Source organism: Dermacentor albipictus, chromosome 1 (genome assembly GCF_038994185.2).
Source record: "Dermacentor albipictus isolate Rhodes 1998 colony chromosome 1, USDA_Dalb.pri_finalv2, whole genome shotgun sequence".
Classification (NCBI taxonomy): domain Eukaryota; kingdom Metazoa; phylum Arthropoda; class Arachnida; order Ixodida; family Ixodidae; genus Dermacentor; species Dermacentor albipictus.
Genome location: NC_091821.1, coordinates 138,553,059 through 138,567,932, shown reverse-complemented (window position 1 = coordinate 138,567,932; position 14,874 = coordinate 138,553,059). Strand labels below are relative to the sequence as shown.

General features: G+C 42.6%; 1 protein-coding gene across 2 annotated transcripts in view; it reads right to left on the bottom strand.

Moving 5' to 3' along the window:
* LOC135911827 (kelch domain-containing protein 4) overlaps positions 1 to 14,874 on the bottom strand; it is a 55,713-nt gene that overhangs the window by 20,392 nt on the left and 20,447 nt on the right. For both annotated transcript variants that reach the window (XM_065444170.1, XM_065444171.2), the window contains exons 5-6: positions 9,095 to 9,324; positions 4,694 to 4,917 (exon numbers count right to left, since the gene is read on the bottom strand). In XM_065444170.1, coding sequence (XP_065300242.1) covers positions 4,694 to 4,917; positions 9,095 to 9,324 — 454 coding nt within the window. The remainder of the gene's footprint in view (positions 1 to 4,693; positions 4,918 to 9,094; positions 9,325 to 14,874) is intronic.

The window sequence follows — 14,874 nt, the reverse complement described above, 5'->3', positions numbered from 1 at the left end:
AGCAATGTCTTTCTCTATATATATTTGTATCCATTTCCAATAAACAACCTGATTAAATTAGTACTCACTCTATGTCCTTCCTCTCTGCCTCTGCAGTTTTGCACTGTAAACCAACGAAAATTTCACATCGAGGCTAGACCTCTATTTACCAAGTCGGATAATAGTTGTATAACCATAAGAACTCATGCCTTTTTTTCAGAAGCTAGAAAGGAGAAAGAATCGCAACATACGTCATTAAACAAAAAATGCTTGTGTTGGCACCCTCTTTTACTAGTAGTTTAAGTCTCAGAGCCACTGATGTGTTGCTCACTCATGTATTGTCAGTACCTTTTATAACCATGGCTTCCACTATGCAATTCTCTGACAACAGTGCAACAAAGGTCATACAAGGTAAAGAATTTGGCAAGTTGGCATGTGGCGACACAAATAAGCCAGTGACACAAACATAAACATAAATGTGAAAAAGCGTCTTTGCCTTTGTGTCTTTTATAGGTTTTATTTATGTGAAGTACCCTTGCAACAACTACCAACTGAAAGTTCTAAAAATAACTCAACTTTGCATTTTTATTTTTGTCAGATGAGACAAGATGAGACATTACAATGCATTTTACTATCATGGCTGCTTATGCTTTGTTGTATGCAGCACTTTTATGAATTGTTCGTATTTTTATATCTGCACGCTGAAGGAAACATCTAAACAGCTGACAGAACGGTGGTTTCGTTTCAGGGTGTCTACCCAGTTGCCATTTCCAAATTCCCTGAGTTTTCCAGGTTTTCACTGAGTGCCTTTGCAATATTCTCTGAGTGACACACAACTTTATGTCAAGACGAGCTGACACCATGTTACCCGATGCTGTCACTCTCTAGTAAGCATGTTAAAAAAATCCAGTTTCCAGTTTGAATCCAGTTTGAATAGTAAAGAGTAATGTTTATTTTATTCAGAAAGAAAACAGAAGGGAGGGGTTAGTAAGATGTACCCCGAATAAAATATCTTAAAAAAAAAATGGTAAAACCCATAGCAAACCGAGTTGAACATCTTTAAATACGAATAAAAAGAAATGCTTACAGAAGCAAATATTTTCGAATATGAGCTGATATCAACTGATAGCAAGCTCATGGGCATGAGGCCCAAACTTTGTAACAAGTGAGATTCTCTCTGAGCAGCTGAAAAGTCAACCTCAACTGTCCCAACATACTCTCAGCCTGTGCACCATGCTGCAGTGTAGCGCTTCACTGCTTTAGAGTTTATTTTGGTTTGGATGAGGGACACCTGCATCTCTGCGTGTCAGCCAACACTTTGCTTTTTGAGCTCAAGCTACTTCAAAAAAGCGCCGGTACACGGCACCGAACAGCAAGAAACTTAACAGCAAACACCAAAGCAGCTTCGCCTAGCGCTGCCGCGATGGTGGCTACGGCTGCCAGCGGACCTGCGTGCAAGAGCGCCGGTTCAAGGTGCTGAGATAATCAAAATGACAGCAGTGGTGGCTTTGTTTAATGCCATTTCAGACCTGCGGTCACGGCAAAACGTCCGGAAAATCGGACGGCAGAGGGTGTTAGGGTTGGCGTCTGGAACCACGTGTTGAAAGGAATTTCAACCGACCATCTCACCCTGCCTTGTCGAAATGAGGCATGACTTCGCCTGCTATTGTTGGCGTCCCGCTCCATGTGCAGAAAGAACTTTCTCTCACCCGACCTGCTTCCACCAGGCCTCGTCGAAATGAAGCGTGACTTTCTAATTCGCCATGACCGTTTCGAGTATCTGCCTGTCTTCCGGAAGCCCCGCAGTGTACAGGCCTCTTTTGTGTGTGTATGTGTGTGTGGGGGTGTGCGAGTTTAGAGAGACCCTTTTCTCGAATCGGACCTAGAGGAGAACTTCCACGAACCCGCAACGCACAGAAGAGGCAGACAGGCGTCTACAATTCCAGGAGGCGGGACGACCTCTTCCTTTCAGGCTCGGTATAACCAGAGGAGGAGGGGCCCTCTTTCTGTGCTGGTCACGTGACGTCGACAGAAGCAAGATCCCGCCCACGATTGTGGAGAGCCTATTTAAGGGGCTCCGAAATGCACCTTTAATCACTTCATGCTCTTCTCATTTTCTTTCATCTACCTTTGAATAAACCCTGCAAGTTTTGCACTAGAAATCGTCTCGCCCTTGCTTGGTCGCCATGGTCTACTGGATGCCTGCAGCCCGCCGACAACGCCACGCTACCCAATAAGTATCGTCGGTCGAGCTTCGATAGGCAGGCGCCGCTACTACTCGGCAGCAGTATGATACGCTACCCTGGAGTATGCAACAAGGGTTCTTGGGTCCGAAATTTTAGTCCTTGAACATTGACTCCATAGGGTACGTGGTGGTGCCGCAAAGCCATCCGAATTATTGGGCATGTCCCCAAAACTCAGGCGTCCAAAAAGTCGGTCATTGACTCTACACTGGCAACTCCTCCAGCTGATGACACGGCGTCAAAGATGATTCGTTACGATTCCTCTGTTATTTGAGCCAGCATTAGCGCGACTTTCATTTCCTTTCAATAAAATCTTAGCTAATTTTCCCTGATAGGAGCACAAATTCCCTGAGTTTTCCCTGAGTATTGCAAAATCCCTGAGAATTCTCGGCTGTCCCGGTTTTCTCAGCTGGTAGACACCCTGCGTTTACTGCTGAGGCTGCGTTGTGGTGCAAGTCCTTCGGCAGAAAAAAGAGGAGGAATGGACAGGCAAACACCACATCTGCTTTCAATACACATACACAAGTCCCATATACAAACTACATTGCCGGCTGTGAACTATTGCAACTATGCTTTTGTTTGCCGTAAAAGCACAGCTGTCACGGTCACACACTTAAAGGGACTGACAACCAATTTTCATGGTACCCATTTTTTCTTTTAGTGCAATGGAAGACTTACCGGTCAGTGAGTCTTATCATGAAGTGGTAATGCGGAAAATGCAGTGGTTTATTTATAAGAATTTTTCTATCTACAATAGTCATTCACTAGAAGAACGCTGAAAACAGCGATAGGGGAGCATGATAGCAATTATATGCCGGCATTGGTGAGAGGCAGATGACAAATGTGGCTCTGGCTGTGAGAAAGTATTATTTTGTTTATCAGGCTGATGTTCCTGCGACTTATATTTTTCGAAGTATTAAATTATTTTGCAATAATAGCTACGTGTTTGCCTGGTTTCCTGTCTAACGGCTTTGGTCATTAAAAGGCCCCTTCAGCAGGTCACATAGCAAATTTTGGTTATATGCTGGAAGTTGTTACGTGCCCTCTTGGAAGTGCTCTACCACAAGAATTTTTCAAATTGGTTCGCTAATAGCCGAGATAGAAATATTTCAGTGCCGCAAACCCATGATTTCAGGAGCCGAGCGTCCCCGCCAACAAGGACGCTCTTTCTGCTTGCCCCGTCTAGCCTCCGCAAGCGGAATTCCTTCCCTGCGTTCTCGCATACTGGAGCTGGAGGATCGCCTGACGCATACGTCATGGGCCCCACCCTCTTTTGTTTTCCTCATGCTTTTTTGCTGCACAGCCTGCAGCGCAGTGCACGATTTTGCACACTGTGCACAAGAACACCTGATTAACGGTATAAGTCAATGCTACACGAACATCCAGGCAGACGCAAGAACATCACAGAGCATGATCGCACGTTGAAATACGGTAGAAAATTACATAGTTTCGCTCTCAGCACGCACGAGTGGGAACAAGCAGACGAAATGGAAGCCTATATTTCTTGCAACTATGAGCGACATCACATCATAAACATGTACTAGGTGCACTTGGTGATATACGTCATACCCTCGTCTTGAAGCGTGGCACCCACAAGGAGAAGGGCAAACGATGTTTAGTTTCAAATTTTAGCTCTTTCCACGGTACGTAGTGATGTCATTCTTAGCAGACACGATCGTGAGCACGCATAGTATGCATTGCCCTTGTCAGCGAAAAATGGCCAGACCTAGTGAGGGACCCTTTAAACCATCAAGAGTGTTTTTTAGCCAAGCAATGTTAATTTCTCAAAAGCAAAATGACGCTTTGCACGTGATACGCAGTTCAGCGTGTTGTCATAGCCCCGCGTGTGCTAATATTGTAGTGCTGGCATCCATTTACAGCATAACTAGTTGATGGCATTTTGTGTCTCACAGGGAAACCACACAATTCTGGGTACTTACTCGCAAACTCAGGTGCATACAAGATGCGTGCTGCCATGCATTGTGGGGCATGAGTGCCGCTCGTTAGCGTGAACTTTCTTTACTTCATAATACGCATAGAATAAAGACGCAACCATTTAATGATAGATGAACTGCAGTTTTATGTAATAAGTATGCTGTGCTTAATAACAGCCGACTCATGCACAGTAATCTCATACAAAACATTCGAAGTACCAAGATTTCCCCACCAGGCCATGCCACTTACTGATTCTTCAGACTTTCTTTGCCAATTTAAAATTCTAATTCCTATTAAATTGCAAACAGCATGATGGATTCTATCACTATAAACCATGATCATTTCATTTCCATCAGCATCTCACAACACATTCTGGCCAGTTGTCAGCCCCTTAAAGTGAAGCAACTTTGGCACATACACTTACTGGCAAATGCATTTGGCAATGAGCATCATACATTTCACCCCGTAGGCTGAAAGTGTGGCAAACACTTGAGGAATCACTTAATCTGCCAATATGAGGGGCTTTTAGCACTCACTATCGGCCTGGAGAAGGAACATGTCTGCGTGAGCCTTTCCCTCATCCAAGTCCTTTTTGACTTTTTCACGTGAATAGCCACCATAAAGAAGAACTTTTCCTTCAGCCACTGGCAACAGCTGGCAGCCAGAACGCGGTGAAGGCCCAGAGTTGCTGCACTCCACTTTGGTCCACGCTCGGAGATCCAAGTTGAACAGGTACACATCGTTGAAGTAACGGTAGTCCCTGCCAACAAGAGCCAAAAGTGTAGGCTCGCTGCCAACTAACAACACACAGTTCACAAAGCAACTGTGGCAGCTTTTCTAAGAAAAAGCAAATTAACAAAAACGAAGTGTCCCTTCAGTATAATGAAGTACAGGGTGCTCTGTAATAGATAAAACTTCCATAATAAATGTCTCCAGCAAGCAGACCAAACCTGTAACTCATTCTTTGCTAGATCTCTAGCAAGGCTTGCATTTTACTTGACTGGTAATTTTCTGGTCTGGTTAAGGCTTGTTGTTGAGCTGGTTAGTTCTGAATCATGGTGCCTCTCAGTGAAAAAAAAAACATCAATGACAAGTTTGAGAACAATGTGACTGTGTGCGTTGCCATCTTGCCTTCATTTAGCAGTGGTCCACATGGTGTTGAACTGGAAATCGCTTCAGTTTGGTTCAGGTTATATTCAGACATTGTGGTCTGGTTTGAGTTCAAACTGGCTTAAACCGGTTCATTACGATTCATAACAGTTACCTAAAATTGATGTATTTAACAGTTCTTATTAACCACTTTTATAATGCACATGACAATGTTTAACACAATCACTATGACGTGAGTAATGTCCGTCATTCCCAGTATGTGGCTGTACCGGGCTTTCCTGCAGTGCACAAGGAACATCTTTGCTAGAAATCATCAAAAACAAGACATTCTTGTTGCTTCTGATTTGACGCATCATGGAGCCATCTCCCTGCACCTCGAGGAAGTTTGAAAGCAGCACACTACTTGGCGGACTCACTAATAGGTCAAGACGCACCACAGAAATATGACAAGTGACCCACTAGTGGGTCACCAAGCACAGAAATCGGGACTCCAAAATGCGCTGTTGCAGTGAACATGTTAAATGAAAGAGCAACATTTATGTTTACCAGCACACAATGATTAATTGCTATCAAATGTGCTGTTGCAGTGAACATGTTAAATGAAAGAGCAACATTTATGTTTATCAGCACAAAATGATTAATTGCTATCAAAATCAAAATATTCATCCTCAATATACTATTATAGCACCTGCACATGAAGCCCATTTCTTTTTAATTTGAACACATTTTTTAACCATCTGCCACAGATGTACTGATTATGCACTTTCATATTGCACATATAAGGAGGACAAAAAATTCACAACAAATCACTGCTATCAGGCAACTCCACAAATAAATTTCACTAATCAGCATTTTAATTACTGAGTGAAACTAATGCGACTTCAAGCCAGTCATTCTTGAATGCTACTTTGTTTTGTAAGACATTATTGGCTTCGAGCTGCTCCATTGGCTATACCAGCGCTGCCATCAGCGTGAGGTTCTTGGGAAGATCACTAGACAACCGCTAGCTGTGTCTGATGCAGGAAGAGCAAGCTGGAAACAAATTTGCCTGGACACTCGCTGGAAAAAATGCTTAACTAAAGGTAACAACAGCATTCCCTTGTTGGTGTACTGTGCTGTAGGAAATTGGCTAAACAACATAGTACAGCATCTAGAAATTTAAACTTTTTGTTGGCATAAAGCACACAGAAAGCTTTTGTGACACAAATATTTCACATTACATGCTGAAATCCAAGGGTGTAAGTCGGCTTATGGAATTGAAGCTAAACTAATTCATTTGCTCACAAAATGTGTATCTAATGTAAGCACATGTACTGACTACTGCCATGATGAAATAATTCAAAGATATGTGCCTGCAATCTCAAAAATACAGAAAAATAATTTAATCTTTGCACTGCCAGTCAAAACATGACAGTTGCACATTGCTGCACCTGGCTTCACAGATGGAAAAGTGCAGTGTGGATACCGCGGCTGCCACGAGGTGCCGACACGAGCCGTCTCGCTTTCAACCTTTTGGCGGGCCCAGAGAGACATTACTCCCTTGCACCCTTTTGCAGTCTCCTGAGTAGCTTTCAGCAGACTAGTGTAAATTGAAGGAGAGTAAGACACTGATCAGTCCGATTACTGCGTCTAACATCAGAAGATTAGAAAAATTTTTGAGGCACAATATTCGTGAGGCGACGTAATTTAATAGTGATGTCATTTTATTATTACTTATAAGTGTTTCAGGGACCCTTCAAGGGTTCATACTCCTTGTGTCACAGTAGCACATCCATTCTGGGGGAATGGCCAAGAATGGGCACAAACCCAGTGGCTTAAGTTGTTTATATACATTCGATACCGGATATATCGATAATTTGAAATATAAAATATGTATGCCTATCTGAAGCTTATCTGAAACTTCCAGCAGTCTCGGACAGTGCTTTGGGATTGTAAAAAGTGGGAATTGATCGATTCACCAATTTCCCAAGGACGTGTCGAACCCACAAATGATTACTTTTTTTCCCGTTCTTTTTTTCTTATGTTTTTCACACTAATGTTGCAAGTCGCTAGCGCAGCGAAGTGGGTTTTGATTGCAATATTAACCTTAAAAGCTTGCGTCGCTCGGATGCGAGACCGCAATGCGCCTTGCATGGGTCGAAGAGCTTTCTACAGTGTTTTTATTTAGGATAAGGTAGAAACGGACATAGTGTGGAAGTAAACCAGCCTGTATATCCGGACATGCACCGTGCCACCATCAGCGCACTTGTACTGCAAATCACGCGTAAACATGATCGGCAACGTTTACATTACAATGTGCCGTTAAACAGCTGATCGTAATATGTCGGCAACAAGTTGACCAGGCAGAATTGAATACAATTGAATTCTGGGGTTTTACGTGCCAAAACAACGATTTTGTTATGAGGCACACCGTAGTGGGCGACTCTGGATTAATTCTGACCACAAGGGGATCTTTAACATATCTATAGATCTATTCAGCGAGAAAACAATGAATGCCAGACCCACGAAAAGAGCCAATGAAAGCTTTGCCTTAAACAGTTTTAAGAAAATCTAACATTTCAGTGACACCTGAGCGCAATGTTTGACATGGTTTTACTCCTAAAGCAGCAGCCTATATTTGCCGTGACTGCAAAGTCAGGTGTTGCATGCCACATTTCATTCTGGACTAGTAATAAGACAATTGTATTTTGTACAATTTTGTGCAGTGCATGCGCACATGCACTTGTCCGGAGTGTGCAGCTTGTGATAATAATGCAATTCATTCCTAAAAGTGCATGTGAGTAAGACAGCAGTAGAATTTATCCCAAAGTGATAACATGCTTAAGAAGCACTCGGGCAGATACAATGGTGCTCTATCTGTTAAAATTTACAGTTGTAATTGATCAAGGGCCGGCCTTTGTGGTAGAAGTAAGCCTACGCTGATGGGAATGCCGCAAGAAGACAGTGCCAGACGGTTCCACTTAGAGATGGCAAGTGAAGGTGCAAGAAGCGCAACGAAGTGTTACAAATAGGGTAATGAGCTTGTTGGCATGGGTTCATGTTGAAAATTCAGCATGGCTTATGGACAAAGACGACGTCATTTTTGAGACAGAAGTCTTTATCTGTAAGACAGGCTAATTTTCAACATGAAGAGGGCTAATTCTCAACATGGAGAGAGCTACAAATTTGACGGCGGCAGCAAACCATGCGCGGTCTTTTTTTAAAAAGTCAATCTTTCAATCTCTGATTTAGTCGGGACCACCTGTGTTAGCTTGTGCACCTCTTGTTACCACTAAAATGTGAAAGTGTGAGCACATTCACTTCCCAGCTGTATTTGAGGAAAGCTCTTTACAGAAAAGCACAGTGTTTAGCCGATGTATATTCACCTACATGCTACCCTGAGGGAATTGGGTTGAATAGAAAAAAAAGCACTTGAAAAAGGTGGGCAGAAGAATAAAAAGAAATAGTTGAAAAATATGTGCCAACCCTAGATGTACTGCGGTCGTTTTTTCTTTTTTAATGGTTGGGGGGACAGTGAATAACAAACAGTGCATTGTAACAACCAGTCAAGCAGAGATATATTACAATATACATAGCACCAAGGACCTCGGCTGAACCTACATTTTTTCACATTGCTCTTTCCCTTTTCTTCAAAAAAATGTAGCACGCTTAGCAGCACAAAGCCTTTTGATAGTTTTGCAACGGCCAATGGAATATCATACCACTGAAGCAAAACCTTGCACGTATTCCCCACTACCTCACAATCTTTGTTTTTCAGCACAAAGTATTAAGCATGCACATAGTATAGTATGTGGGGATATCATTGTGATTTACGCTATAAAACTGACCTGGTGCTCTCATGAAAGCCACCAAAAAGCAGCAGCTGACGACCCACTTGCACCATGCGATGACCACTGCGTGCGCTGGGCCCTCTTGGAGCATTCACCTGCTCCCAGCTCCGGCTTGCAATATGGTAGACCCACAGGTCCTTGTAGTGGTAAAACTGTGACTTTGTTGGACTGGCAAACTCTCCCCCAAAGATCCACATCTGGCCCCCTCCTTGAGGCACCATTACAGCCTGAATGTAGGGAATGCAGACAGCAACCTCAGATGCACATTAAGTTTTCCCAAGTAGTCCATACATATATGGAGTTTTTCACTCTCTAGTACGCTGTACAAAATCCAGCAAAGCACAAAAAGAAAGAGGTGTTTCGGAGGCACAGTATATCTGTGCACGATCTGCCATACATGACAACATGAACAAGTATGGGCACAGCAGATGTCTCCTTCATTGTCTGAGGTGAATGTGACCCTGCCTTCTTTTTTTTTTTTTGTCTCGGAGCTGTGCTGCCTCAACCCTGTACAAGAAAAACGTCGCTTGATGAAGTTGAAGGGGGAGCCAAAATTCATGATGTTTCCTGCACTCAGCAAACATTGCAAGACCAGAAGGACAGATAGGTAATAAGTAAGCCAAATCCAATGTAACAGCCTACCACACTCAGTCAAGGACTGCAAAAAAAAAAAAAAAAAAAATGTGAAAGAGACTGCACATACTAATTTGTGAACCCCCCCCCATTCTGGCAAAATGTTAGTACTACATGCTTAGCACAACTGTGAGCCTAAGAAGGCTTCACAGAAATGAAGTCTGTGGTTGTTTTCTGCTGTGTTTTCTATAGCGAGATTATTACTTCCTCCAATGCAGCTGTCAATGCATTAGACATATGGTAGGTGGCAGAGAGTAGATGGTAGAGTAACCACTCCGGAAAGGCGCTGGTCCCAGGTTGGATCCCCAGATCAGGACAAATTTTTCTTCAACTGTGAATCTTTCTAAGAAACTCATATCGGTATCCTTTGTAGCTTTGTGCTTCAGTCAAGTGGATGACAATTTTCCCTTTCATGAATTTTGTTCCACCTTGTGGGCTTCCACAGAGCCAATTTGTAATATTCAGTGTCTCTGTGCTTTGAGTTGACGGTTAATTTGGCCTTGCTCTTCGATCTGCTGGCCTGTTGGTTAGCTCAGACGCTAGAGTGACTGCCCTAGAAAGTAGTTGGTCCCGGGTTCGATCCTCGGACCAGGACAAAACTTTTTATGCTACAGTCGGGTGGATCATAATTTCTTTCTTTCATAATTTTAATAAAGTGTCATTCTTGTGTAGTGTTTTTACTTGTCCACCTTTGTCCTTTTCTCTGATCGTTTTTGCTCCAGGTAAAATATAACAGCCAAGGCAACTGCACCAACTAGGCCAACTTTCTTCCTTAGTCTATGAATAGGCCTATACAGTTGGTGGAAAAACAAAAACTGAGTGAAAAGCCTAAGAATATGTTCAGCACAGAACACGTGGAAATGGTTTGAGCTGCTTGTCAAAGGTCCTGCAAATTATCTTGGGAACTCAGTTTTGCTACTGCCTTCAATAGCAACCCTAAAAATAAAAAAGAAAAGAAAAAGAAAAAAATGCAGATCCATTTCGGAATCTATGCGAAGCAAAGCTTTTGCGAAGTGATTAATCAAATGCTATAAATTTGCCCACTTCATTCCTGCATATTTGGTGTAAAGGAAACTATGTGCTCTCACACACTCATGCTGTGCAATGTGACCTATAAAGCAATCATCTCAAATAGCTAGTAATTGGCATTGGCACAACAAAGGTATGTTAGAGGATCGGGCTGATGTACTGGGGGACCAACGTTCAATACTACCATCAGACATGTAATTAAATTATTTTTTTAAAAGTGTGAGCAACTCAGCAAGGCAGGAGCATCCAGCCGTGGTCAGGAAAATCCAGGAGGGTTCACAAAGAAAGCTTTGCTTCAATATTGCACACCGTACAGGCGTATTTTAGACAAATCTGATGAGAAGCGAAGCCACTACAGGTGGATGGCCTTGCTCATCCATAGTTGTCAACTGCGCATTTTTTTCACCAATGGTATGACGAGAGAAGCCAAATCTCCACAGATATTTGAGAAAAGATGTTTGGGAGTTTGTTTTATACCCTGAAAGGTGTCCTCATTCACACTAATGTTGCAGCTGGCCAGCTACTGCAATCTGGATGCATGCATTCACCACTTTAGACAGTGAAGAAGTATTAAGGTATAAAGTATTGCAAGAACAGCTTGATGCTCCAAAGGAACATAAATTCAATACGTCTGATACATGTGAGTCTGACAGGCATGACGAAAAAATTCCTTTGGAAAATCCTGAAAGGTTTGCTTGGAACCATATAAAAGATGACACTATGTGGAAAATTCAAACATGCCATACCTGCCACATAAACAAGGCAATATATGTGCTCTATAAAATCGAGCCAGCAGTATCACACGGATCATCATCATCATATGGCCTATTTTTATGTCCACTGCATGATGAAGGCTCCTCCCAGCAATCTCCTATTACCCCTGTCATGCGCTAGCTGATTCCAACTTGTGCCTGCAAATTTCCTAATTTCATCATTCCACCTTCACAACAATACACTGCGGCATTTAGACTCTGCTGAAATTAAAAAGTAAGGGTAAAAAGAGCTCAGTTGTTCTCTGTCATTGATCATGAATGTACAGGAGTTCTTGCAGAAAAGGCTTGAAAAGAAGATCGCAACATTAGCGACAGGGATGCCTGAGAGTATCAAAGTTTTTATTGCTTATAATAGCATCACTTTTTACACTAAGAAGCAGGCGGAATGTGGAAATGGTATTGGGATTTGTTTTCCTGCACCATATTGCCCAGAGATAAATGTACAGGTTGAAGGGCATCTGAATTTGAGCCAGTTTGTATGCAGTCATGATAAACTGTTACGAGCATTACCAAACAAAGAGGAATCGTCAGAAATAAAGTAATTCACCTTGATGCACGTCAATTTCAAGGTGGGTGCAAGTGCATGCTAGAGCAGCAGCAGTAGCAAGAAAGCATTTCTCAAACTAAGAAGTCTATGAAGCAGGCACCTGCCTCCTAGCTAACAATGCATTCAATCTCCCAGCAATATGATTCTGTATAAAAAGGCCAATTCTGTTGAACAGCAGTGATAGTTCCACAGTATGGTGAACAAAGCTTTTAAAAACCACAATCTGAGGTGAGCTGTCTTCTCAATGTTTAGCATGGACAAATGATACAAGAGAAGAAGGGCATCCAAGGTTCACAGCTGCCATTTCTGGGCATGTGATAAAAATGTGAAAGCAACAAGACACCTGAATACTGCAAATTATTAGTGATCATCTGGAATGGCTGGGATGACCACGATTGGCAGTGTAATACCATAGCATGTCAGGAAGGACAAAAATGAAACTGTAGAGTGTAAGAAGCTTCATGAAAACAACGAAGAGGAGAGTGGAAACTGAAGCTGAGGACAGATGTATGATGCAACAACTTTTGGAATGTTTGCCTGCCGGGAATTTTACACCTCTCTACACCCACCACAAATTATATACCCTCCAGTTAGCAGCAATGTGTCCTTATTCGTATATAGGAAACAGCGATATACAATGTGCTAGCAAGCTTCAACAATATATTCCTTGTATTGCATGTTATTTATCACTGCCTGCCCTTTGTTGTTGAACGTTGGCTCAATGCAGACAAAAATGAATGCATGTAACTCCTCAACAAATGAAACTGCTTTGAATTATAGAATATTCAAATTAATTTAAATATTTAACACTCCCTTTCATTCAAACATCACAAAATTTGAACACCGTTTAAAGGGGCACTAAAGGCAAATATTAAGTCAACATGGACTGTTAAAATATTATTCCAGAAACCTCACAGCGCTTGTTTCATGCTGTTACAATCGGCCTGCGGGGGCTGGCGATCTTTTGAGAAGCGATCTCCGAACCCTTCCCAGCCCACTGCGACGACTCGCTTTGTAAAGACAACAATGCACCGCCTCAACAGCCCAACGGCGCCAGCATGTCTAGTGACAGTTGGCAGACCGAGTATTGTTAGTTGATTCGCCGTCGCCTTCACGGTTTGCTTGGAGCAAGATAACTTTTGGAACACGGTGTTTTGCGGTGCATGGCAGGACTTTCTTCTTTTTTTAAAAGGGATTTACCTTTTGCGACAAGCTTACTCACGTTTTCACAACCACAAGTGAAATCCGTGTCTCGGAGAGCAAAGGGCGAAAACTCCACTGGGGCACAATTTATTTTTGCAATGATTTTGCTGTTGCCGACTTTGCCTGCTTCAGAAACTTTTCCGTGTAGGTTTGCTCAAAGCAAGTACCACTCTGGTGCCCCTTGACCATCAGCAGACTTTCAAGTGTTTTCTCAGACACAGATGAGTGAAACTCCGTTCAAGTTTTGTTCACAGTGTGGAATATTCTCTCACATTCAGCATTGCTGTGGGGAATGGAGAGAATAGCCAGCATAACCATTGAAATTCTGTGGAACCTGAGCAATCCGTTGACACTTCGAACGCTTCCTAACTGCGACCACTGCACGTCGCACCTTGGCTCATTCAATATGTCAGCTGGAACCTGATACACTTGCAAGTTGGCAAACTCGACTTCAAGTGCGTCGATTGCTTCTTCTTTTGATTCGCCACTCTGCTGAGGTAAGACAGCAGGGAATGCCATAATAAAATGACGTACGCTCTTAAATGAAGCAGTTTCCAGAGCTTGTACTTGACCAACTTCAGCCGTCTTGAGATTGACATTTTCTAGTGGAAATTTGTGGTGAATGTAATTGCATGCTGCCGTTAAGTACTGACATACAACAGAGAAGAACTGCTCTCTCTCGATGCAGCTCAGTGTCTCAACCACAGAGTAGGTTGTGCTGCCAATGACTATGTCAGGGTGTCTACCAAGTTGACATTTCTAAATTCCCTGAGTTTTCCAGGTTTTCCCCAAGTGGCTTCGCAAAATTCGCTGGGTGACAGAGAACTTTGTTTTATGTCAAGGCGGGCTGACACCATGTCACCCGATGCTGTCACTCTCTAGTAAGTATCTTAAAAACAAAGAAAAACTACTTAATCCAGTTTTAATAGTAAGGAATAGTGTAAAGAAAACAAAAGGGAGGGATTAGTGAAATGCATAGCAAATAAAATATTGAAATGCATAGCAAATAAAATACCTTCGAAAAAAAGGTAAAACCCATTGCGAGTCGACTTGAACATTCTAAAATACGATTAGAAAGGACATGCATGCAGAAGCAAATATTTTCAACATGAGCTATTTCTATCAATTGATAGCAAGCTCATTCGTATGAGGCCAGAACTTCCTCACAAGTAATATTCTCTCACAACAGCTTTTAAGCAAACCTCAACTGTTCTCACATATGCACAACGCCTCAGTGTTGCTTTTCACTGCGTTAAACAGTTTTTTTTTATTTGCACAATTGTTTTAATGAAAAAACACGGCATCGAACAGCAAAAAGCTTGGTAGCGGACGTCGAAGCAGCTAGGCCTAGCGTTGCCGCGGTGGTGGCTACTGCTGCTAACGGATCTGCATGCGAGAGCGCTGGTTTGAGGGGGCGAGGTAATGAAAACGGCGGCGGTGGTGGCTTTGATTAATGCGATTTTGTACCTGCGGTCAAGCAAAATGTCAGGAAATCAATGTCAGGAAATGTCAGGAATCGGACAGCGAAGAGTCCTTGCGTCCGGAATTTCAGATGTTCTAATACACTGACTTTATGGGGTAGGTGATGGTGC